The sequence below is a fragment of the Staurois parvus genome, unplaced genomic scaffold, assembly GCF_062004578.1.
Source record: "Staurois parvus isolate SC_StPar_1 unplaced genomic scaffold, SC_StPar_1.0 ptg000137l, whole genome shotgun sequence".
In the NCBI taxonomy this organism is placed as follows: Eukaryota; Metazoa; Chordata; class Amphibia; order Anura; family Ranidae; genus Staurois; species Staurois parvus.
Window position 1 is genome coordinate 11,920,472 of NW_028317933.1, and position 26,364 is coordinate 11,946,835.

The 26,364-nt window shown below is 42.7% G+C and overlaps 1 protein-coding gene and 1 pseudogene across 2 annotated transcripts in view; one reads left to right on the top strand and one right to left on the bottom strand.

Annotated features, from left to right (window-relative positions):
- Positions 1–26,364, top strand: part of RPN2 (ribophorin II) — a 59,349-nt gene that overhangs the window by 12,728 nt on the left and 20,257 nt on the right. For both annotated transcript variants that reach the window (XM_089673355.1, XM_089673356.1), the window contains exons 3-8: positions 2,281–2,376; positions 2,479–2,654; positions 11,677–11,752; positions 20,400–20,534; positions 20,628–20,804; positions 20,984–21,102. In XM_089673355.1, coding sequence (XP_089529481.1) covers positions 2,281–2,376; positions 2,479–2,654; positions 11,677–11,752; positions 20,400–20,534; positions 20,628–20,804; positions 20,984–21,102 — 779 coding nt within the window. The remainder of the gene's footprint in view (positions 1–2,280; positions 2,377–2,478; positions 2,655–11,676; positions 11,753–20,399; positions 20,535–20,627; positions 20,805–20,983; positions 21,103–26,364) is intronic.
- On the bottom strand, positions 4,537–4,679 carry LOC149465817 (U2 spliceosomal RNA; annotated as a pseudogene).

Consider the following 26,364-nt stretch of genomic DNA (forward strand, 5'->3'; position numbering starts at 1 on the left):
TGTTCACAGAGTGTTCACTGTATGAATTGTAGTGGTCACTGAGTGTTCACTAATTATTGAAGTGCTCACTTAAAGAAGCATTCACCTTAAGATTTGATTTTGTTCACGGTTTACTATAATTATGATATTTAAATATAATTTTCTTCGCTGTTTTTTTTTTGTAATATCACCATTAATCACGATTTGAGTGGTTTGGAATTTGCTGTGGGCAATGGAACTGTGGATCTAGCACACTGGAAGACAGATGAGAAATTGTTGGACAAGGTTATGGGTTTCTGACCGCCCATCTCCAAACAAGAGGGTGTCTGTTACGGGGTTTTCCTGTACCAGTGACAAGTTTCTAAGAGTGGATATCCTCTCATTTCCTGTTTATCCAGAAAGGGAAGAAAATCTCCACAGTGGATTAGAGACAGAAAAATCTTACAAGGGTTTATCCCATTCCCCTACTTTATCCAAAGAAAGAAACACAAATATTGGCTGTAGATATGGTTTAAGCATTAAAATGGAGCTCCAGTCTCTGGTGAAAAAAATAAGTCAGCTACAAAAACTGTAGCTGCTGACTTTTAAAAAAACAGCCACTCACCTGTCCCAGGATCTAGTGGTGTCCTCATCACAGCCGGTTGCCCTGTGTCCCCAGTGCCACAAGCTGTCACAGCCAGGTGCCCACTGCACATGTGTGAGGGGTGCTGCGCATTGTGAATGATTCTGCAGTCCTCTGGAACCTGTTTCGTGTGCTAGAAGACTGCAGGGGGAGAGATGCTGTGAGGAAGTGGAGAACTTCCGCTTCCGTTTGCCTAGGCAATCGCAGCGGAAGTGGGAGCAGGTACCTGTCAAAATTGGGTATCCGCTCTCAAAAGGTGCCAATCTTTAACGGGGAGTGGGGGATGAGACCTTAAAGGATAAGTTCATCTTTCGTAACATGTTACACCCATATTCAGGGTGTAACATGTTACGAGCAGACCGGCCCCCCGATCCCTGCTAGCTGTCAGATCCCCCACTAGCTGTCAGTTTTTTGTTTTTTTTTAAAGTGGCTGTATGGGGCTCTGCCCACATGACCGCGTCACTCATTCACAGTCATCTGTGAATGAGACTACCAAGTCAGGACCGCCTTAGCGTCTGTCAGCTTGTAGTCCTCAAGGAATTTATACAGCACTGTGAAGCGCCGTGGTAGTTCATTCATTCTTCCTGTCAATATATCTGCTTGCTCGTACATCCTGTATGAGCAAGCAGATATACTGACAGATCTGCAGGAGACCTGCATGCTACCAGCAATCTTCTGACTGCTGCTGCAATGGTTTACAGGCTCCTGCAGACATAAATAATTAATGCACATTTTTTTTTTTATCTGCAAAAAATGTGAACTTATCCTCTAAAGTGCAACTTTTTGGTGGAGCTCCGCTTTAAGGGAAACATGTCATGAGATAAACATGCAGGATGATGATGCTACCCTTAATTCCAATCCTTGGAGAATGTTTGGGGTTTTTTTTTTTTTTACTGATTTTCTTGATCTGTATACCTTTTTGGGTCAATGACTAAGGTTAAAAGAAACACGTGATGTGCGTTAGGTGCAGTGCAATGAACAAAAAAATCCTGCTTGCATCTTTCGATGCAGTGGAAAATTCTTGGAGAAACAGAAAAAGGCCGCACCGACCTAGTGCATTATCGTTTTAAAATAATTTATTAAAGAAACAAAAATAGGTATCATACTCACAATGGACATAATAACACAGGTATGTCGAACTGAACAAGACGTATGATCCAAACAACATCTGAGTCCATACGATGGAACCCTGGATGTATGGACTCAGATGGTATGGACTGGATGTTGTTTGGATCATACGTCTTGTTCAGTTTGACATGCCTGTGTTATTATGTCCATTGTGAGTATGATACCTATTTTTGTTTCTTTAATAAATTATTTTAAACGATAATGCACTAGGTCGGTGCGCCCTTTTTCTGTTTCTCCATTTGTATCCAGTGTATTCGGACCACCCCGGTCTGTTGATGGCAGCAAGCAGTGCATATTCCAGAACATTCCAGAACATTCCTATTGGGTCTACTAAGTCCTTTCCTAGCGCAGGAGTAAAGTGTTTGTTGTAGTGGAAAATTCTTGTTATGAAGAGTCCCGTGGGAATGCACCTAAAATGCATGTAAAACACTCCATACAGAGGTAAACTGGTCCTTACACTTCATTGTACATATTTAGACTATAAATTGTCCGATTGGTATATTGTTGTTTACATAGTATATGGTAAGCATCGGTTCTGCTCTTCTCCATAGGCTGCCTGTGATTTCATCCGCTCAAATGCAGACACTAGTAACGTGGATTCGCTGTTCTATGCCGCTCAGTCAAGCCAAGGCCTGAACAACTGTGAGGTGGGTAACATGGTAGAATCGGTTGCTTTACTTTTTACATTATTTCTATAGCATGGTGGTCTGATACAACAAGTGCATTATGACCTCAATCTTCATTTACAGGTACCTATCTCCAATGAAACTCGTGATTTGCTCCTTGGCGCTATCAGTGAGGACTCCTCAGTCACCCAGATATACCATGCAGTGGGTGCCCTTAGTGGCTTTGGCCTCCCCCTGGCTTCGCAAGAAGTAGTCAGTGCCCTTACCACCAGACTGAGCAAGGAAGAGAACGTCCTGGCGTAAGTAACTGTTGCATGCTTGTGTTAACTGGAGGAGAACAGTGAAGTTTCCCTTCCAGCTTTAATTTTTCTATCTGCTGTAGAAAACCATTACCTGGAATGTAGTTATTGGCATTATTTACACTTTCTTTACATACATATGTTACTTTGGGGGGGATCAGCTAACCTTCAGAAGGTTAGGTTTTCCCTTAGTTAAGATGACAGCCCCTGCTGCATCTGAAGCAGATTGAAGAATCGGCTTGGGTGAGGACATCGCTGGATCCCTGGATAGGTAAGTGTCCTTAAATTAAAAGTCAGCAGCTACAGGATTTGTAGCTTCTGAGTTTACATTTTTTGGAGGAAGTCTGGAGCTCCACTTTAAATTAAAAAAAAAACTGTTAGACTTTAGAACTGCTTAAGGCATATTGCATGTATCAATTCTTATGCTTCTGGCTACAAAAGTAGCATTACAATTAAAACATTTTTTAAACTGGGAACAATTTTAATGTTGCATATAAATATGTTTAGTTGCAAACAGTTGCAATTTCTACCCAGCAGATGGAATTCTCAATTGTCAGGCTACGTTTAACTGCTGTACTGAAAAAGATACAGTTAAAAGAGCTGAATATGTGAAGAAACAGTTGTATGCATGTGAATAAAATAGAAGTGTTATTGATCCCCGCTTTCCCTGCCCACTTTGTAGGGCTCCATATTGCCATAAATAGGAGAAGCTACTGTTGTGCTGTTTTATTTAGAAAACTCAAAATGTTCGGTAAAACTGTTCTAAAAGCAAAAAATAGCAAATGCACATTTTGTTGCAGGTAAAAAAAAAAGTGCATTTACTATTTTTTGTTTTGAGAGCCTGGAAAGCATTGCACCTGTGATCAGAAAATCGCTGGTGTCATGCAGGACTCCTGCAGACCAGTCAATGTATCTGTGTGCTCGCACTTAATAGGGATCAATAAACTACCACAGTGTTCAACAGCGCCGTGGTAATTTATTGAGAACTACAAGCCGACAGAGCTTGTAGGAGCGGGGGCGGTCCTTTGGTATCATGTTACACCCTGAATATGGGTATAACATGTTTTTTTTTTTTTTTTTTTTAAGTCCGCAAACGTGCAACTATAACAAAAAAACCCGTAAGTGTTCACAAAAAACGTGCAAGTGCAAAACACCACACGAAAAAGTGCACTTAGGGGTGTGCTTTGTCCTACCCCCGAAGGGGTTGGACCACTACCCTGATCTCCCGAGGCACGAAGCTCCTGACAGGGACAAGGTTCCCATTTGGTCCTCCTGGCCAAAAGGCCTGGTGGACCACCGTTCCTTGTGTCCAGCCGAAGCCGGACACCCAGTACTTGGTCAGGGGGCTCTCCCGAAGAGAAAACCCCCTAGGGACAGGGGAGGAAGGAACCAAACGGCCACACATCCTCCCCCTAGACTTCAGGGCAGGCCCGAGGACCCACACCCTCCATCCTGTGAGGAAAACACACACAAAAGTAAAGAAAAAGTGACAAAACGTGGGAGGTGTTAAATTAAATAAATAGAAAATAAAAAAGTGGTCGTGCCAAATAGTGCACAGACCAGGCCCTGAGGCCTGTAGCAAAAATTGCCCTGATCCTAGCCATAAGGCCTGGTCCTAAGGGCGCTGTGCAGAAAAAGTGGTAAATCAGTGACCATGTGCCATCTTCACACTGTGGGGTCCCACACCCAGGTGTTACTAGTAGCACCCCTGAGGCGAGTACTCAGGGGGCACTGGTTTGCAGACTCTCTGCCTTCCCGACCCCTGGCCAGACAAGGTAGATCCGTCCAAATCAGGAGGAACTGGGTCCTTCCGGTCTCCTCGGGGGAATTACTCCCAGGCCCCAGCTACGTGTGGGCGTCCCGTTTTCTGTCCCCCCGGTACTAGCCGTCAAGACCCCCATCATACCAGTGAGGGTACTATACAACAGTCATCCCCGCAAAGCTAGAATGACTGGGAGCACCCCCACTGGACACTGATAAGAACAGATACTACACTTGATCTTAGCCAAAAGGCCGAGAAGCAATATGGGTATAACATGTTACAAAAGGTGAACATATCCTTTAAAACGCACTTTTTTGTGTGTAAAGGCAGATTAGAATGCCTCGCTCACAGTGTTCAACAGCGCCGTGGTAATTTATTGACAACTGCAAGCCGACAGAGCTTGTAGGAGCGGGGGCGGTCCTTTCGTAACATGTTACATGTTACACCCTGAATATGGGTGTAACATGTTACAAAAGGTGAACATATCCTTTAAAGCGCACTTTTTTGTGTGTAAAGGCAGATTAGAATACCTCGCTGCTTTTTCCTTTGGACCAAGCCGTTTTTTTGCATTTAGCCAGCCACCACTTATTGGAGCTTTTTGATGCTTCTTTAGTCTTTCACATCATCCCTGATGGAGGGGGGGCATTATCTGAAATGCGTAGGCTTTTGGAGCAATGTCAGAACTGAATTGTTGCAAAAGCTATATTTTCTGTGCTTTTCTATTTAGAGTTTTAGCACTTGTGTTTGCCACAACCCATTTCTGATTAATGTTCATGCTTTCTGGCTGTATGTTTGCTAAAGAGCACCAGAGAAATATTCAGAATGATTTGTAGCTGTTTGAGATGGCCCTCTGGTAGGAAGTTTAAGTGTAAAAATGTAGTAGCTGACTGGTTCACTTTAAACCTCTCCTGGCTCAGTAGCATCACTTTGGCAGTGTTTGCGCCTGACATTTCTGTTGAGCAGAGTTGATGGATTACCACCATTTATTATTGCATGTTGTGAAATTAGTATGAAAGTGTGTTAGACTATTGGTCCCTTTTAGGTTTTACAGCCCCCGCTGCTGTTTTGCGCACAGGGGCCTTCATGATGAATGCTAAGAGCTTGTTTATGCAAATGAGTTTTGAGTGGCCCCAATTTACAGTTAACCACCGTCATGTGTTCTACCTTGGCGGGACATTAATTATTGTGTAATTTTGATAATTATTCAGTGCTGGCAGCTTGAGTGAAATATTCCGGCATATTCTTCAATGAAGAACTGCTGCATCTCGTTTTGTTGTCGTAAAACTGTTCACAAAGGGTCAGAATTATATTAATGAAGTAGTCTTCATTGTATTTGTTAAAATTCCAAAGCTTGACAGCTACATCCTAGAGACAGAAAATATTTTTTTTTAACGTGGAAGCCGCTGGGCACAGTAAATTCAATATGTAGAATTTGAAACATTGTAAACAACACAGGTCTCTCCCCTGTCAGCATGGACATGCTGCTTTGTATCTCTCTGTGCAGCAGAGAGATACAAAATAGGATGCCTCCCTAGTAAAACAGCACTCACAGGAAAAAACACACAGCACACAGTTAACCCTTTGATTGCCCCAGATGTTAACCCCTTCCTGCTGAGTGTCATTAGTACAGTGTCAATGCTTTTTTTTTAGCACTGATCACTGTATTAGTACAGCAGAGAGATACAAAATAGGATGCCTCCCTAGTAAAACAGCACTCATAGGAAAACACAGCACACAGTTAACCCTTTGATTGCCCCAGATGTTAACCCCTTCCTGCTGAGTGTCATTAGTACAGTGTCAATGCTTTTTTTTTAGCACTGATCATTGTATTAGTACAGCAGAGAGATACAAAATAGGATGCCTCCCTAGTAAAACAGCACTCATAGGAAAACACAGCACACGGTTAACCCTTTGATTGCCCCATATGTTAACCCCTTTCTGCTGAGTGTCATTAGTACAGTGTCAATGCTTTTTTTTTTAGCACTGATCACTGTATTCGTGTCACTGGCAGTTAGTTCCCCCCAGTGTCAGAATTCCCACTGCATTCCCGCTATAAGTCGCTGATCACTGCCATTACTAGTATAAAAAAAAAAATTCCAGTATGTATACCACCATTTGTAGACTGTATAACTTTCAGGTAAACCAATTAATTTACATGTGTTAGGATTTTTTTAGCAAAGACATATAGCAAAATACATTTTTGCCTACATTAATGATGAAATTTTATTTATTTATTTTTTTTATTGGATATGTTTTGCAGCCAAGTGTCAAAAATATTGTTTTTTGTAGTTTTTTTCAAAATTGTTAGTTTTTATTGTTTATAGCACAAAAATAACAGAGGTGATCAAATACCACTGAAAGAAAGCTCTATTTGTAGGAAAAAAGGACATACATTTCTTTTATGTACAGCGTTGCATGACCGCGCAATTGTCCGTTAAAGTAATGCAGCGCCGTATTGAAAAAAATAGCCTGGTCAGGAAGGAGGGTAAATCCTCTGGAGGGCAAGTGGTTAAATTAGTGAAAAATGTGATTATCTACTATAACCTTTCCTGAGAGAAACTAAGAGGCTGCCATTATTAACTGTCCTTTCAGCACTATTAGATGCTTGGCTGTCAGGTTTAGCCTCAGGCTTCAATACATTGTCCTTAATCTGGAGTAAGTATGTGGATAAGAACTTTTACTTTACTGATCTGGAGGTGTGTTTGAGGTCAGTGATTCATAGTATGAAAGCCTGATGATTGGCATACCAGCCAGGCAATTAGTATTTTTAGGAGAAGGTCAGCGATGACAGACTCTGTATGTCTTCAGGGAAGACTTTACTTTAAAATGTATGGCAGGGAAAACTAAAAAAAAAAAAAAAAGTAAATCTCTACAATACAGGCACATTTCCCCATGTTTTGTAAATTATTTTATGTAAGCCTGTGAACAAGCAAATTATCAAGTGTCATAAAATTAAATGTTCATCTGCTAAAACTCTAGTGTGCTCCTAAATTTGTATTTAAGCTGACAACACCTTTAGGGAGATTTACTAAAACTGGTGCACTCAGAATCTGGTGCAGCTGTGCATAGTAACCAATCCGCTTCTAACTTCAGCTTGTTCAATTAAGCTTTGACAGTGAAACCTGGAAGCTGATTGGTTACTATGCAGTGTTGCACCAGATTCTGTGTGCACCAGTTTAGTAAATCTCCTCCAGTAGCTTTGATGCTCTGAAATCTCAAGCAGTGTTGTCACTCCTATCTGCTGAGCTGCATAACTTATACACACATTGAAATCCTGAGGAGTGTTGTCAGTCCTGCCTGCTGAACTACAGAATTTGTACACTCAATATCTTTACCAGGAAAACAGTACTGCTGCCTTTACTCCTAAGAGCCCATACACTCGGTGTGTGTAGAGAAAGGGCTGTAGGAGATGTGGTTTTGGGGCACATCTTAGGAACTGACCTAGCCGCTTCCCCTGAAGCTCAGGCTAGATGATGAAGTTGCTACAAACAAGGCAAAAGAAAAAAACAACGTAAAGTTGGGACATGCTCTGGTTGGGGAAAAGGCAAGTTAGGGGTGAATTTGGGTAGTTGATGCACCCTTTTATTCTTGAGCACACACCAGGTCTTGCCATGGGTAATAATTGGCATGTCATGCATGTGAGCACAGGCTTGAAAGGGGAAATAAGCGGTATTCTATGACTAGGCCCGCTGTATACTGTGTGCACAATTATTAGGCAAGTGAGTGTTTTCAGCAAATCATCATTTTATGCATATTGTCCAACTCCAAGCTGTATAAACTTGAATGCTTATTGGATTTAAGCATAGCAGGTAATATGTATTTGTGTAATGAGCAGGGGCGGAATGACCATTTGGAAACATGGGCCCGGGGTCAGTAGGGGGCCCCATGAGATTCCCCTGGTACCTTTTTCATAGGCTTTTTTGAGTTTGGGCAAGGACACAGGGGCCCCATGATCCCCTATTGCCCGTGTGCCCCATGAATTGTCAGTCCGCTCCTGGTAATGAGGGAGGGTGTGGCCTAAGGAGATCAACATCCTATATCAAGGTGTGCATAATTATTAGGCAGATTCTTTTCCTCAGGCAAAATGGGCCAAAAAACTGACTCTGAAAAGTCAAAAATTGTAAAAAAGTCTTGAAGGGATGCAACACTCTTGAAATTGCTAAGATCACAGAACCATCAAACGTTTTGTTGCAAATAGTCAACAGGGTCGCAAGAAACATGTTGGAGAAAAAAGACACAAATTAACTGCCAAAGATTTGAGAGAAATCAGATGTGAAGCTACTAGGAACCCATTATCCTCCAGTGCTATCATTGCAGAACTGCAGCCTACCTGGTGTGCCCAGAAGTACAAGGTGTTCAGTGCTCAGAGACATGGCCAAGGTAAGGAAGGCTGAAACCCGACCACCACTGAACAAGACACAGAAGTTAAGATGTCAGGACTGGGCCAAGAAATACCTGAAGACAGATTTTTCAAAGGTTTTATGGACTGATGAGATGAGTTACTCTTGACTGACCAGATAAATGGGCCCGTGGCTGGGATCCGTAATGCAAGTGTACAATCCAAATGCACACGTTCCTGCGTTAAAAATGGCTGTGTGTATAAATGAGTGCTGCAGCGACCGTCGGCTGGAACCAAACAAAATCAGCAAGAAAAAATGTCACCAGCACACCGAGGATCACCAATATGGGTCCAAAGGTTTTAATAAACGATCACATAGTTACAGCAAGGCAACGTTTCGGAGTTTCACAGGACCCCTTCATCAGGCATGTAGTCACAGACGCCAACAAGGTGGAGGTGGGTACTAGTATGGGCTGGTATTATTAAAGATGAGCTAGTTGGACCTTTTTGGTTTGAAGATGGATTCAAAATCAACTCCCAAACCTACTGCCAGTTTTTAGAAGACACTTTCTTCAAGCAATGGTACAGGAAAAAGGCTGCATCTTTCAAGAAGACCATAATATTTATGCAGGACAATGCGCCAACACATGCATTGAAATACTCCACTGCATGGCTAGCCAGTAAAGTCCCTAAATATGAAAGAGTGATGACATGGCCCCCTTCCTCACCTGACCTAAACCCTATTGAGAACATGTGGGCCCCTCTATAACCGGGAATTTACGTGAAGGAAAACAGTACATCTCTCTAAACTGTCTGGGACGCTGTGGTTGCTGATACACAAAAAGTTGACCGTCAATAGATCAAGCAGCTGAGAGACTCCATGAATGAAAGGCTTATGACTGTTATTGAAAGGAAGGATGGCTATATTGGTCACTGATTATTGTTTTTTTCAAATGTCAGAAATGTTTATTTGTAAAATTTGAGCTGTTTATTCTCACTTTAACCACTTGACGTCCGCCCTATAGCAGATTTACTGCTGCAAAGCATATGGAGGTTCTGTGCAAAATCATGTATAGAAACGTGATTTTGCATTTCCACCACTGGGGGGCACGTGCCTGCCACCAATAATACATCTCTATGTAAACAAGACAGAGCTGTGTTATGTCAATGGGGATCTGCTAGATTTTTTTCGGGGAATAAAATTTAGCAGTTTGCCTGGTAAAAACTGCACATAGTCAACACAAACACTGGCTAGGCACACAGTTAACCCTTTGATTGCCCTAGATGTTTAACCCCTTCCCAGCCAGTGTCAATACAGTGACAATGTATATTTTTAGCACTGATCACTGTATTAGTGTCACTGGTTCCCACATAGTGTCAGTTAGTGTCAGACTGTCTGCCGCAATATCACAGTCCTGCTACAAGTTGCTGATCACTGCTATTACTTGTATATTAAAAAAAATTCCAGTGTATATATAGTGCCATTTGTAGACGCTATAAATTTTGTGTAAACCATCAGTATATGCTTATTGGGATTTTGTTTGCCAAAAATATGTACCTGAGTACATTTTGGCCTAAATTTATGAAGAAATTAGATTTTTACATTTTTTTTAATTGGATATGTTTTAGAGCAGAAAGTAAAAAATATTGTTTTGGTGTTTTTTCATTTATAGTGCAAAAAATTAAAATGCAGAGGTGATCAAATACCTCTAAAAGAGAGCTTTATTTGTGGGAAAAATGTCATAAATGTAATTCTTATACAGCATTGCATGACCACACAATTGTCAAAGTAACAAAGACGTAACGCAAAAAATGGCCTGGTCATGAGAGGTGTAAATCTTCCGGAGGTCAAGTGGTTAACAGATGAAAATAAACAAGTGAGATGGAAAACTGTTTGTTTTTCTTTTAGTCGTCTAATAATTCTGCACACTAATACTTGTCCAATAATTGTACACATTTCTCCTAAGAAAGCCAAAACCTCACTTTTACTTTATTAAATATTCAGGTTTGAGGTTTATTAACATTTTGGATTGACTAAGAGTATTGTGGTTGTTTAATAATGAAATTAATCTTCAAAAATACAACTTGCCTAATAATTGTGCACAGAAAGAAGGCTGGGAATGTCGAAGGTGAAAAATTGTAATTTAAGATGTACTGATTCGGTGCAGAGGAACAGGGACAGGCAGAACATCACATACTCTTTAAATGATTGCCTTATAACATTACTACCCTTCCGGCTACGTCAAAGCCAGTGACACAAAAGCCCCAAGGACTTGTTACCAACATTGTCATCAAAGCTGCCAAACCAAAATACTTCCTGCTCTCTGACTCAGTTGAGGTGCAGTACGTGGCTAAATATTCACTCCTACAGGCTGAATCACCAAAATCTGCTAGCTCATTAAGTTGTTTAACATCTGAGTTTGTTTAATTTGTATAATGCACACATCTCATCTCCATATGAATGGAATCCCTAATTTCCCCTTATTCCTGAAAAGGAAAGAAAATGCAATTTACAAGCGCACATATTGCTGCTAAAGATTCCCAAGTGACAGCAGAACAGTGTACTTACCTTTCGGGGGGGAACTCTGCCACCGTACATGGTAATAACTCTGAACTTCGTGTCCCCCTCCACTTCCCCTGGGAAGCCCTGTGCATTTATCATGGAAATGAGGCTGTCACGAGCAGAAAAGTAGTTTACTTTTGGGCAGATGACTTCCCACGTAAGACATACATGTTACATGCACAGCAGATGTTTTGTACCGTTCAGGATTCTCATATGCATGAGAATGCACTTGTGATGGCAAGACCGGAGGGAGTGATGCTAATTGCCTTTCATAATTGGTCCCATATACCAGTGTATCTTGAAGTATTAACCCTAAGCTGCATTTTCCACTCACGTTTATTTGTTTTTGTCTTTGCAGAACCATTGAAGCTCTGTTAACTGCCTCCATGCTGTCCCAGCAAGCCGACCTGCGTGGCATTGTGGAAGAAATAGAAGTAAGAAAATCTGTGTTATAGAATACAGTTCGGAAGTCTTATTTTCCTAACTATATAGGAAGAGTGGAGTGCTCACAATAAACATGACCTTTTTAGTACAAAACTGACAAAAAAAGCCATAATTTTTTTTTTTTTCTTTTTCCAAAATAATTTCTAAAGTGCAGCCGAAAAATGACAGCTGAAAATTGATTGGCAGCGCCTCCGCTTATAAATATGTGGGTAAAAGCTGAAAATTCATCAGTTTTCACCTGCCCACAGTACATTTACTGCGGACGGGCGGCATGGACTGGCTCCCTTAGACACAGTGGATTGTGGTAACCAGCCCTTTTAAGCAGCCGGGATGTCACATGATCGCTAGGCAATCACATTATCTTAGTGTCAACACAACTGTTGTGAATGGGTTTCATTCATACGTGTTGTGCTTAGTATTGTGATGCTGTGATTGGCCCACAGCTATCACATGGTACAGTGGGCCAATCACAGCACCCTTTACTATGTGATCACAGTAGTAAGCACAGCTGTTATGAATGTAACACATTCATGACAGTTAAAAACAGTGCTTTTACAGTGATTATCACTGTAGTAGCAATCAAAGTGTAAGCTGTGTGATCACTCCCCCAGAGTAGTACAACATCTCTATGGTGACACTGAACTACTCTGATCACAGGATGTAACAAAAAAAGAAAAAAAATGTTAAAAAAAATATTTAAAAAATGTAAATAATTGAATAAAAAATTATTATTTTCTTTAACATATGATTACCAGTTAGTATCCCTGATCACCGCCACACCAGTCATATGACGCTGTACTGGCCTGGTGGCAGTATGTAAAAAAAATTGTGGGAAAGAAACTAATTTTATTTAATTTCTTAATTTACCAAAGAATTATGAGGAAAAAATTACAATTTCAAAAAACTCGCTATACCTGTTACTAAATACCTTAGACTGCTTTCCAAAAAGGGGTCATTCTGGTGGTATTTTTACAGTCCTAGCGATTATGACCTCAAGAAATGAGATTGGGTCAGTCCTGATATATTGACAGCCTTTTTCAAATATACACTGCTCAAAACAATTTACGGAACACTCTGAAAACACATCAGATCTCAATGGAGAGAAATATCATGCTGGGTATCTATACTGATATGGACTAGGTAATATGTTAGGAACATAAGGATGCCCCATCGTTTGATGGAAATGAAAATTATCAACCTACAGAGGACTGAATTCAAAGACACCCTGAAAAAGCGAAAAAATGATGCAGCAGGCTAGTCCATTTTGTTGAAATTTCATTGCAGCAAGTCAAAATGGTACTCAGTAGTTTGTATGGCCCCCACGTGCTTGTATTCATGCCTGACAATGTCGGGGCATGCTCCTAATGACGACAGATGGTGTCCTGGGGTATTTCCTCTCAGATCTGGACCAGAGCATGACTGAACTCCTGGACAGTCTCAGGTGCAACCTGGCGGCATGGATGGACCCAAACATGACATCCCAGAGGATGTAGGTCAGGCGAGCATGGGGGCCATTCAATGTTATCAATTCCTTCATCCTCCAGGAACCTCCAGGAACTACCTGCATACTCTCGTCACATGAGGCCGGGCATTGTCCTGTACCAGGAGGAATCCAGAACCCACTGCACTAGCTTAGGGACTGACAATGGGTCCAAAAATGTCATCTTGTTACCTAATGGCAGTCAGGGTGCCATTGTCTAGCCTGTAGAGTTCTGTGTGTCCCTCCATGGATATGCCTCCCCAGACCATCACTGACCCACCACCAAAACGGTCATGCTGAACGATGTTACAGGCAGCATAACGTTCTTCATGGCTTCTCCAGACTCTTTCACGTCTGCCACATGTGCTCAGGGTGAACCTGCTCTCATCTTTGAAAAGCATAGGGCACCAGTGGTGGACCTGCTAATTCTGGTGTTCAATGGCAAATGCCAATCAAGCTGTTGTGCTGGGCAGCGAGCGCAGGGCCCACTAGAGAACATCGGGCCCTCAGGCCACCCTCATGAAGTCTGTTTCTGATTGTTTGGTCAGAGACATTCACACCAGTGGCCTGCTAGAAGTCATTTTGTAGGGCTCTAGCAGTGTTCATCCTGTTCTAACTTGCACAAAGGAGCAGATACCAGTCCTTCTGATTGGTTAAGGACCTTTTACAGCCCTGTCCAGCTCTCATAGAGTTCCTGTTTCCTGGAATATCCTCCATGCTCTTGACTATGCTGGGAGACACAGCAAACCTTTGGCAATGGCATATACATATGTCTCATTGTCCATCTAGTGCACATATTGTTAATTTCCCGCTGGAGGCCGCATCTGAAGCCCTGGCCTCAATTTCGGATCCGCCGCTGGTACTCGTGGGTGAACCAAGTCCTCTTTGCCGGCCAATCCCGCCGGCAAAGAGGACTTGGCATCAGAGACATCCCTGCAGTCATCCGCTCCGTCTCTGAGGAATGCTGAGCTCCTGTGTTGCTTGAAGTCCATACTGCAGACAGAATTATCCTCCGCTATCTCCAAGTTGGCAGACAGGCTCTCGTGAGAAATTCGGGAGCTGGGTAATCGGACGAACGATCTTGATGTTAAAATGGACGCTGCTGCCATGGTCATTGAAAGCCATAAACAGGATCTGTGTGACCTTAAGAAAAAATTGATGGACGCGCTGCTCCTGCTTGAGGATTTCCAGCCCCAGCAACCTGCGCTTAAGGGGTATCCCGAAAACCGTTACGGATCTCACCTCAGATGCTACTGCCCTGTTTCAGGAGCTGACGCCCGCCATTCCCATTGACCGGCTCGAATTTGACCGCATACACCATGCATTGGGCCCAAGACGATCGGAGGGGTCCCCAAGAGACATTATCATCAAATTTACTTATTACCGCACTAAGGAAACCTTCCTCTTGGTGGCCAGAAACAATCCAGACCTTTCAGGGGCATTGCTATCAGCTCTTCGCGGACCTCTCCCAGATCACTCTTCAGAAGTACCGCCATTTGAAGCCCTTCACTTCGGTCCTGGTGAATCGCAGAATTAAATACGCATGGGGCTTTCTGTTTCGCCTACCAGGGCTGTTGCCACGCCGGAGGAGGCCCACTTTCTCCTGGAATCCCTACACCTTCTTCTGCCATGAGGCGCTGCGCAGAGTCCGGCGCATTCATCTGGATCTCCAGCGGGGCCACTTCCTCTGGGCCGCCTCTGGTAGAAGACATCCAACAGGAAGAGGGTTCTCCCTTGCACTCCTCTACGATCCAATCTATCCTTCCCCGGGCTGAAGTTGTATCCAGGACTCCCTCCATTGTGTTTTCATCGTTAACTCCTTTTGACGGGACTGTGAGTTTGGCCTTTTAGGTTTTTCCAGTTTGCTAGCGTTTCATAGTTGGGCCCCACCTGGACTGCTCCCTTGGGTTCCATCCTTGAGTGGGGGATTACCTCCTGGACTTGAGGTCTCTGACTTTTGGCCATTGAAGAATGTCACAGGTCCCGGCGACATTGGTTTGGTTCCTGTTAGCAGACCGGGCCGATGGTCCCCTCGGGCACCAGGGGGAGAAATTGGCTCAGGGGGGTCCCTACTCGGTGCTAGGATGACAGCCCTGCTGGGACGCTGGAGTGTGGGAACATCTGAGTTATGTTGTTTAGGTTTCCTTACGGCCTGTAGTCATCAGAGGGGGTTGGGCCCCCAAGCCTAGCTGGGTTTCCAATGGGCAGGCTTTCGCAGATGTGATCCACTCCCGGGACTCTTCTATTTGATAATGTGAGACTTCTTTATGTTTGTTGCCATTTGCCCTCTGAGAGCTTATGTTTCTGATGTATCCATTTGCAGCCATGTGTCCGGTGGTAGAGCCACCCCCAACTGGTATCCTTTGAGTGTAGGATGCACTTCACCATTGGTGTGATGCGATTTTGCTGCTGTACATTTTTTTCTGTGTTCTTTTCCTCCTTTTCTTTTCTTGTCTTCTTTTCTTTCCTGGTTTCTCCGTTTTTGTTTTATGCAGGATTTCGGGACGCCATGGTCCGACTGTCTTTGGGAATGGAGACTTAAGCCTTTTCTGCTGAGCGGATTACGCCAATCCTGCCATTGCTTCACTTTTTTTTGAAAATACATTCAAAAATATCCAAGACTTTAATTTGCCTCAGAAGTGGTCTAAAGTTTTCCATCACCTCAAATTGCAACGAATTGACGTAGTATGCTTTCAGGAAACAAGGTTTTCCCAGTCCTCCTCCCCATGGTATCTTTCGCCTAATTAGCCCTTTTACATGGCCTCGGCATCGGCTCCTGAGAAATGACGGGGTGTTCTGATCTTAAACGTAATCTCTCCTTCATCTGTGCTTAGAATATAGCGGACCCCACAGGCAGGTACTTGCTCCTGTAGGGCACCCTCTGGGACCAGGAGGTTACGTTTGTCTCTTACTATGCCCCCAATCACTTTTAGCATAAATTTTTTCCCATCTCTGCACTATCGTTTCTTTTTCTTCTCTTTTTGGGGGATTCAAATGTTACCTTGGATTCCGCTTTAGACAGGCGCTATGCCCGAGGGGTGGCCCCTTCTCATGACTGTTAGAGGGACATATTCGCTCTCTTTTGCAAACTGCGGGACTGGTGGACGTTTGGAGGGAACTTCACCCAGCTGAGGGCGACTTTACATTTTACTCAAATCCCCATAACAGTTTCTGCAGAATTGACCACGTATTTATGCATGTCCAACAGCTTCCATTAGATTGATATCTATCCCTTCCTCGCCCTGGTCAGATCATGATTGCCTGGTTCTACTCCTTGCCTTATCGGGGTCACCACGGCGTCCTTTTCAGTGGCACATTAACTAATCTTTGACTACTTAGGTCACCTGCCAACAAATAGAATCTTTCATACGTACATATTTTACAGAGAACTCGGGATCTGTTTCTTCGTCAGTGCCTCTATGGGAGGCGCATAAGGCCACAGTGCGGGGCCACATTATACAGCTGGCTGCGGCCAGGAGCGGGAGCGTCATCTTTCAGACCTCCACTCTTTACTAGCCTCTGCAGATGCTCGTTGGAAGTCGCACCCATCCGCAGCTCATAAACAAATGCGGGACGTCTGGCTGCAGAATTGGACCTGCTTGCTTCGGAGGCTGAACAGGCCTTGCGTTTGACCAAACAGATTTTATACCTGTGCTAATAAGCCAGTCCGATGCTGGCTAGGAAACTCAATTCTGTGGGGATACCCCACAAACCAGTCTGGTTACGACTCCCTGCAGGGGGGCTGCACTTCCAATCCCCAGCAGATCGTTTCACGTTTTGCGGACTTCCTTTCACACCTATACGCCAAACCAGATCCCTTCGCTTTCTTTCAAGATCTACAACTTCCTGGTTTGTCCGAAGCGGCGCAGGTTACGTCAATGAATTATGACAGGGCTCTCTTTGCCCTCTCCGGACATGCTCAGAGCTCATATCTCAATGATTCCTACGACAACGGATGATGTGCAGGAACCTCAAGCCTTTCAGCCCATTTCTCTTCTTAATGAAAATATTGGGCAAGATTCTCAGTCTTTGTATCAATAAATATTTGCGTAGTTTGGTTCATAGTCGGTTTCGTCCCTGGGAGACAGGCGGGTGATACTGTTCATAAGGTGGTCCACCTTCTACAACAGCGGAAAATCCCGGGATTCTTCTTGTCCCTAGACATATATAAAGCTTTTGATTCCCTATCCTGGGAATACCTGCAGTTCGTGCTGTCTCGTTGGGGATTCTATTCTTTCTTGGATTAAGGCCTTATATTCTTCCCCTTTGGCTTCGGTTAAGTATGCAGGGAACTTCTCAGACCCCTTTTCTATTTGGCGGGGGGCGAGACAGGGATGCTCCCTCTCCCCGGCGCTTTGTCCTGGCGCTTGAGCCACTGGCTTTAGCACTCCAGGCTGATTGTAACGTATCGGCTGTTCCATACGCGGGACAGGAATATGAGTTGAACCTTTTTGCAGACAATGCCCTCTTGACTCTTACTAATCGCTTGACGACACTCCCAAATTTGCACGTGCTCCCTAATTTCGGGTCTCCATATTAATTTGGATAAGACTGTCGCTCTCAATATTACCTTGGCCTCAGATTTGGATTTGCGTTTACAGTTTCACTTCCTTTACCAATGGGCTTCTTCTTCACTTGAATACTTGGCATCTGCCTGACCCCTACCTATGGCTCTTTGTTTGCTGCAAATTATTATCCCTTGCTTCATTCTGTGTCCTCTCTTATTCAGACTTGGCAATTCCCGCACTTGTTCTGGATAGGATGGATCAACTTGGGGAAAATGACCATCCTGCCTAAGTTGTTATATTATTTCCTCACTCTCCCAGTGCAGGAGGTCTTGGGGTGCCTAATGTAGCTAAGTATTACCAGGCGAGCCAGATTGCCCCCACTTTCTATGTTGCACGCTTCCTCTTTGGTTCCTTTTGGAACTGCCTAATTGTGCCCCCATTGCGACATCGACGCTTTTGTGGTCATGCTCGAGACTGATTGGTTTTCAGTCTCGTGTATTTGGCCTTCTTTACACATTGTTCCATCTCTCCATACGCCGGGAGGCTCAGTATGCTTTGCTTCATTGTCCCATGCCGGGCCTGTTGGTCCATCAGCAGAAGTTGGCTTCCTATTTGTTTTTGTTTGTCACTAGAACAGTTGCTCAGGCCGGGAAAAGCCCGTCTGTCCCTCTTCAGGGGGTGCGGGACCGTATGACCACTCTTATGTTCAATGAACAGATGTCGAGTATCCGTAATGACTCCCAATGGAAATTCTTGAAAATATGGGAGCCGTGTTGTCATATGCTTTTCCCATGCTCCCCCCCAGCTAGTCTGGGTTTATGATGCTGTATGGTATTGGCGTTCCCGGATTTCTCCTTCTGGTCTTGTTTTCTTCTTCCTCCTTTACTCTTTTTTTCCTCTTTATTTATGGTTTGAATCTGTGAGGCAGTAGATACTTGCCCTTGGCTGGTATATTGTTGGTGTTATATCACTGTTTATGTAATTTATGTGCCTTTAATGGGCCTCTATGTGGGCGCGCCTTTTACATTGTTGGTGTTATAGCACTGTTCTCTTTATTTTTTATGTGCCACTGATAGCCCATGCCTTTTGCTCTAGTTTTTCATTGTTTAAAAAAAAGTTAATAAAAATCATTGAAATATAAAATGAATGAACTGCCGTTTGCAGTTTCTTTTTTTTTTTTTTTAGTAATTTTGTATATATTTTCATTATTCTTTTCTTGTCTGAAAAACACTGCTTTAAAATTTTTCTTATAGTCATGAAATTTAAGTTGCTTCCTACCGAAAATTTTACTGTGAAATTTGGCATTTTAGGGCATAGGGACGAGCCAGGGATTTAATTTCCCCCTCTTAAACAGCTTTGCTTGAAGTTTTCATGTAAACAATGACAAATTCCACTCTACATAAATCTGTTTGTTAATCCATTGCAGCTACATTCCACAGGCTTTTCAGTAATGTATCTAGGTAAGACTGAAGCCTCATCACATGGTTTTGTGCTGTGTCCAGTGGGTGTAATCTGACATACCCAGACTGCATATTCACATGCCTAAGCAGTTGGTGTTCCTAGAATGCCAGATGACTGACTACATAAAAGATTTTAAAATAGTGCAGTGTGTTAAATCAGTGCCTGGATAAAAATGTTAGGTTATGTTCACACTATAACGGACAGCTTCCAGAGCGCTTTACCACTCTGGTAGGTACTTGTTGCCACTAGGGGGAAAGGGTGGTGAGCGATTCAGCGCATTACATGGCTCCTTTTTATGTGACGTACAAAATGTACATTTCATTCATGGCGCTGTGCAGCAGCACAGTGCGCTACGCTGCTGTACAGTAGCATGCAATTTTGTGTGGTGCACTATTGCAATGTGAATGGGAAACAATTGTTTCCTGTGTGTCCTTATGATGATAGACATTTTACAATGCAGTAAAGCATCTGTCACCGCACACTGTGTGAATTAGCCCTTACATTAATTTCTCATCAGACAGTGTTCTGATACACAAGAATATCTATCCAAGAGTGTTGATTTTTATTGGGTGTGTAATTCTACTTTTTAAAGGCATAATCCTCTTTTAAAAATCTAATAAATGCACCAACAATGGAGTAATAAAAAATGCATTTGGCAAAAAGTCTGGCATTCAAGCCTAATCGGTGCAACACAGAGGTACAGATCTTCTGTACTGTAAGAAGTAATGAATGGACCACAAGCGCTGTGACATCACTTCCCTCCTTCCTGTGTGCTCTGCTGAGTCCTGTGACAGATGGGACTTGTTGTTCCATTAATCTCTATATATGGATGACGTGGCTGTGTGGGCAGAGCCATGCACAGCCAAGCTGAATTCAAACATCAGAATTTACAGGAAGAGTCATCCATTGATTCAGATGTGTGTGCGTGCGTGTGTGCGCGCGCGCGCGTGTGTGTGTGTAAGGGGGGGGGGGGGGGGGGGTTGGAGATGGGCTATGCAATCATGTTTTATGTTGCATGCTAAATATTGGTTTAATCTAAGACATGGTCCAAAAGGTCAACTTTGATTTTAATGATCTGCAGTAATTTTATTCTTTTTCAAAGTACTCCTCATATTATAAATATTTACATTTACTGCTTCATAAAATAAAATTTTGCTTGTTAAAAGCTTGTCTTTGTTCATTCCTCAGGATTTGGTGGCACGTCTAGATGACCTGGGGGGTCAGTATCTACAGTTTGAGGAAGGTCTAGAAGCCACTGCTCTGTTTGTGGCAGCTACTTACAGCCTGTCAGACCACGTTGGCATGGAGCCTGCTCTGAAGGAGGTAAGAGTGGGTACTGTTTTATTGTTCTGTGCTACATGACACTGATGAGTCAAGAATGTTTTGTATTGAAATGTGTCACCTTTCTATTCTCAGGAACAGATCGTCCAGCTGGTGAATGCCATCTTTAGCAGGAAGAACTTTGATTCCCTTTCAGAAGCCTTCAGTGTAGCTTTTGCGGCCTCTGCTCTATCCCACAATCGCTACCACCTCCCCCTCATAGTGGTGCCTGATGGACCTGCCGCTGTGTCTCACAAACAGCCCCTCCTTAAGGTGAGTAAAATGAGAGCTAATACCTACCAATCCGGTGACTCCTTGAAAAATATCATGAATATTGTAGAAAAAAGGCTTTTTATGTCTATATAGCTATTGTGTTATACGGTAAATTTGACGGGTAAGCTTACATGATTCTTCTTAGTTGAGAAAACCATAAAAAAATCTCTTGTGTTTAGTTGCTGGTTACAAACGTCCTCTCTCAGCCATTGACGGAAGCCAAAGTAACAGTGAATCAAGCCAAGTCCTGCAGCACCAAAGCAACAGTGTTGCAGCAGGCTTCATTTGCAGTCGCTGGGTAAGAGATGTATTTTTGTTTGTTTTTAAATATTTTGATCACTTTGAGTTTTTAAACTGTTACTGTCTGTTTATTATTGGTCTGCTACTTTTCCCCCATACATGCAGTTTCTTCAGCAAACACAAATGCTCCTGCGCTTGGGGATGGACTCGATGCAGGCTGCAACCACATTAAGAATGTCCCGGAACATGCACACCTTGCTGCCCTCAACAGACCGGGGGAATCCAAATATACTGAATGAGGAAAGAACAAAGAGAGGGCGCACAGGCCTAGTGCATTACCATAAAAAATGTTTAATAAGAAATAAAGTAGGTGTTGTACTCACAAATGACAATAAAGTCAAGGCACATCATAAAAGAACAGCTGGGTCAACACCGCGCTGAGTAACAGTCCGTAATGGGGAATGTAGACATCCAATAGGCTGACGCGTTTCGAGGACTTGCCTCTTCCTCAGAGCCAGTTACTCAGTGCGGTGTTGACCCAGCTGTTCTTTATGATGTGCCTTGACTTTATTGTCGTTTGTGAGTACAACACCTATTTTATTTCTTATTAAACATTTTTTATGGTAATGCACTAGGCCTGTGCGCCCTCTCTTTGTTCTTTCCTCACGCAGTTTCTTCACCTGTGTAAAATAAAGGCCAGTAATTAGTAAGATTCTGAAGCTGATCCATAGCACACAGTTAAGTAAGTTGCAATATAAATATGTGAACCTCTGGAAGGACTTGTCATTTTATTAATGAAACAGACCACCCTGACAGACCGCAAAACCTTTCTACAGACCACACTGCCGTTAAAGTGTTACTAAACCCAGGACCCTGCATTCACTATATTTGGTCTCTTGCAGTACACAGAGCATGGAAAAGCAATTTTAGTAAATATAAACTGTTAACCACTTCCAGTCCGGACACTTTCACCCCTTTCCTGTCCAGGCCAATTTTCAGCTTTCAGCGCTATCACACTTTGAATGACAATTGCTCGGTCATGCAACACTGTACCCATATGAATTTTTTAGCATTTTTTTTGAGACAGATAAAATTTATTTTGGTGGTATTTATTCACTTTTATTTATTTTATTTTTTTGCTATATAAATAAAAAAAAAAAGTCAGAAAATTTTGAAAAAAAGTGTTTTTCTTATAACATTTTGCAAATAAATAATCTTTCTTCATAAATCTTGGCCAAAATTTATTCAGTTATCTTTTTAGCAAAGAAAAAATTACCCAAATTAGTTTATAACCAAAAATTATAATTATAAAACATTTTTTTTTTTGTCACCATAGTGAAACTGTACTACTTGTGGGGGTGATGAAGATTTTTTTTTTCTTTTTTACACTGACTGCTTTTACACCCATAAAGGCTGTAAAAGCAATTATTTCTCCTCTCTGGCTGCATTCTTACAGCCATTGAGAAATACTGCGTGAGCTGTGATTGGTCACAGCTTGTCACATGGTACAAGGCTGTTGTGAATAGCCTTGTACCATGTGATCTCTGTGATCATTCACAGATTTCACACGTAGTAAGCAATGATGTCAGAAGTGACATCTTGCTTACTACTCTTCATGTGATCACTGATTGGCCAATCAGTGATCACATGATTGGGACCTCAGACAGAGGTCCCGTACAACGATCGGTGTTCCACTGTGTCCGGAGGATACAGCGGGCACTGGATCACGGTGCTTCGCGCTCCCAGGTAGTGCTCACAAGCAGGGGCGGGGAGGCCGTTTATAAATGGTCACCTGCCCCTGCACTGCTCCCATCTGGGTTTATATACATGGGCCGGATGGGAAGTGGTTAAATATCTTTTCTCATCAACAGTTAGAGTAGTCTTGTGACTTCTGTCAATGTCCAGCTGAGCACTGGCTAAAGCTTGTAAGAGGAGTTTTCATTCTCCTTTCATTGCCCTATGAGATTGCATAACCCCTGACCCTCCGTCTGGACAGTGCTGATTGGTCCTGTGCTGATCACATGCGCACTCCCAAGAAAAAGAAAAGCTCTCTAGCAGTACACACCAAACTAAGCATGTGCTGAGTGTCCCCAAGGCTATAAGGAGATTAAATGGGGAACGTGGAAGAAGGGGAGGATCAGAGAAGACAGGATCAATTATCTTTTTTACACAGTGCGGAGGATTAACCCCTTAGGTTCCACAGTGAGTATAACAAGCATGCTTTACTGCATATACAGACTGATTTTACTGTTGTGGGTTTAGTAACACTTTAATGCTAAAATGTAACTTTCCTCATCTCCATCCCTTGTGAAAGGAGGAGGGGGGCAGGCCTGGCAGCATGTCAGCAGGAGGCAGTTGCCTAGACCTGGAAGGGACAGCTTTCTCTTAGTGACATTACAGAGGTAACAGTGGTAGTGCAAAAATCAAATCACAGCAGGACAAAGCTGCACCTGGTTCGGTTTGGTAGGAAAGTATCTAGATTTGGGTGAGGCAAGTGAAGTTCCTCTTTAAAAGCAAAAACAAAAATGTTTACTATTACAGTTTACTGATCCCTAAATGTGTTGGATGCATTTGTTTTCTTTTTTTAATCTTTATTTTAACTTTTTCACTTGATCTGGCCAGTAATACACTGCTTTTTTGGGGTGTCCCCGCTCTGGATTGAGGACCAGCGGAGTCACCTTTGGACAACCGCATTGTCAACCTGAGGATTGGGTAGTTTTAGACAAGTCATACAAGGTTTGAATCTCGGTTGGTTTAGCAGGAACCATCCAAGATTTGAACTATGTATGGGCATGCTGAATGTATCAAGTTGATTGATCGATCAGCTTTACTACAACCAACCTGCTGAATTTAACATGTGATTTTCGCTAGCAATTAGTATAGCTACTATCAATAATCACTTCTCCCGGTGGGGACAGTTTCTTCTGCCTTCTTCGCCAGGAGAACACAATGACTCAGCAGGAGGGATTCCCCTGTCAAAACTGTGTTGATGGGGAATCGCACAAATGTATTTCCTGCAACTGTGGAGCACTGTGGTAATTCATTGATTCTTCCTGTCGGTATATCTGCTTGCCCTTACATCCTGTACAGACAAGCAGGTATACTGACAGGTCTGCAGGAGACCAGCATGGCACCAGCGATCTGCTGATTGCTGGTGCAGTGCTTTAGATCAGTGGTTCTCAACCCTCCTAATGCAGCGACCCTTTAATACAGTTCTTCATGTTGTGGTGACCCCCAACCATAAAATTATTTTTGTTGCTACTTCATAACTGTAATTTTGCTACTATTATGAATCGATCAGACTGATCAGCATCCAGATTAAGTTCCCATGGTACAGATATTATTTTTTGCAGTAGTTGATGATTTTACAGTACATGATTTTACATTTACCCAGTTATTACCCAGTAATTATAATTCATGAAGTGTCGTTTTACCTCCAATACTGCTGCTTTCAACACAGTAGCTGCTTTTAACAGAGTAGCTGCTTTCAACACAGCAGCTGCTTTCAACACAGCAGCTGCTCTTTACACATGTGTGACTGGTCCACATAAGTACATTATGGCGCCAACGCTGTCACGTACACCTGTATTTGTACAGGGTGTATGTGATGGGGTTGGCGCGATGATGTCATCACGCCGGGTACTCGTATGTGGGCGGACCCGCCTGGAGACGGATAGAGGAGCAGTGTCTCGGTTCCTAAGACCATCAGAAATATGTGTTTTCCGATGGTCTTAGGTGACCCCTGTGAAAGGGTCGTTCGACCCCCAGGCTGGGAACCGCTGCTTTAGAGGCTTCAGAAATAACAGATAATAAATGCACATTTTTTTATCTGCAAAAAAAACTGCATTTATTATTTTTTGTAAAAAGGTGAATTTTTCATTTAAAATATACTGATGATGAATTTTTTTTTCTTTATTTAAACCATTTATTTGCTGCTTACAAAGGAAACGTGCTCAGATGGTGATACAAAAGCAATCTTGCTCACATAAATAGTTCTAGCAGGGCTGAAATACTGGTCTCTCCTGGACAACATCCTGCTCCAGGTTCATGTTTAATGCTGGCCACACAGTGCTGGAGTCCCAAAGCCTTAAAAATGGCTTTGTAACCCTTTTCAGCCTGATACATGTCAATTACTTTGTTTCTCATATGTTCTTGAATGTCTTTAAGTTGCAACATGATGTGTTGCTTTTTGAGATCTTTTAGCTTGCTTCACTTTGTCAGACAGTGATTTCTTGATTCAACTGGTCTGGCAGTAATCAGGCATGGGTGCAGCAAGTGAAATTTAACTCTGCTTTCCAAAAAGTGTGGTTAATCACAGTTTAATTATGGTTTAACGGGATGGGGGGCAATTACTTTTTTCACATAGGGCCAGACAGGTTTGGATACTTTTTTTTTTTCTCTCCCTATTAAATTAAATCATTATTTAAAAACTGCATTTTGTATTTACTCAGGTTATCTCTGAGTAACATTAAAATTTGATGATCTGAATTATTTAAGTGTGAATAATGTGCAAAAAAATCAGGAAGGGGGCAAATACTTTTTTCACAGCACTGTCAGTTTGCAGGCCTGGGAATTTGTTTTCGTAATTTTTGCTGACAGGAATTATCATTGTATAGACAAGGCTGATCCTTGCTGAAGGGGACAATCAGAATTCAGATTGGTTGGTCCTTCCTTGCAGCAGGATTCATATGATCTAGTGCAGGGGTCTCCAAACTTTCAAAATGAAGGGCCAGTGTACTGCCCTTTAAATATTAGGGGGGCCGGACTGTGTCCAGAGGAAGTAGAAAATGCCCTGGCATCGATGGGAGCAAACAATGCCATAGGCTTGGTAGTAAGTGGGAGTAAAAAAAATGAATTGATTGGTGTCAGTGGGAGAATTAATACTCCGTCTGTGGTGTCAATGGGAGAAATAGTACCCCATTGATGGTGTCAGTGGGAGGACTAGTGCCCTAGCTTTGGTGTCATTGGAAGAAATAGTACTTCATATCAGTGGAAGGAATAGTTCACCAAGGGCCAGATAAAGGCAAGCAAAGGGCCACATGTGGCCCTTGGGCTGCAGTTTGGAGACCCCTGATCTAGTGCCTGCTAACATGTGGCCTGCAAAATAGAGAACTTGGAGCAGCAATTTCTCCAGGAAGGGCAACTATTTCAGCCCTTGGTTTTCCTTTGCTTGGTAGGGGTGCTTGTTTCTGCTCTAGTCTACAAAATGTTAGTATTTCTATTGGCTGATTTACCTTGTATACGTAACTACACATTTTTTTCTCCATCAACAACAGAAATACAGTTATCTCATATAAATGTATTTGTACAATATCTCAAT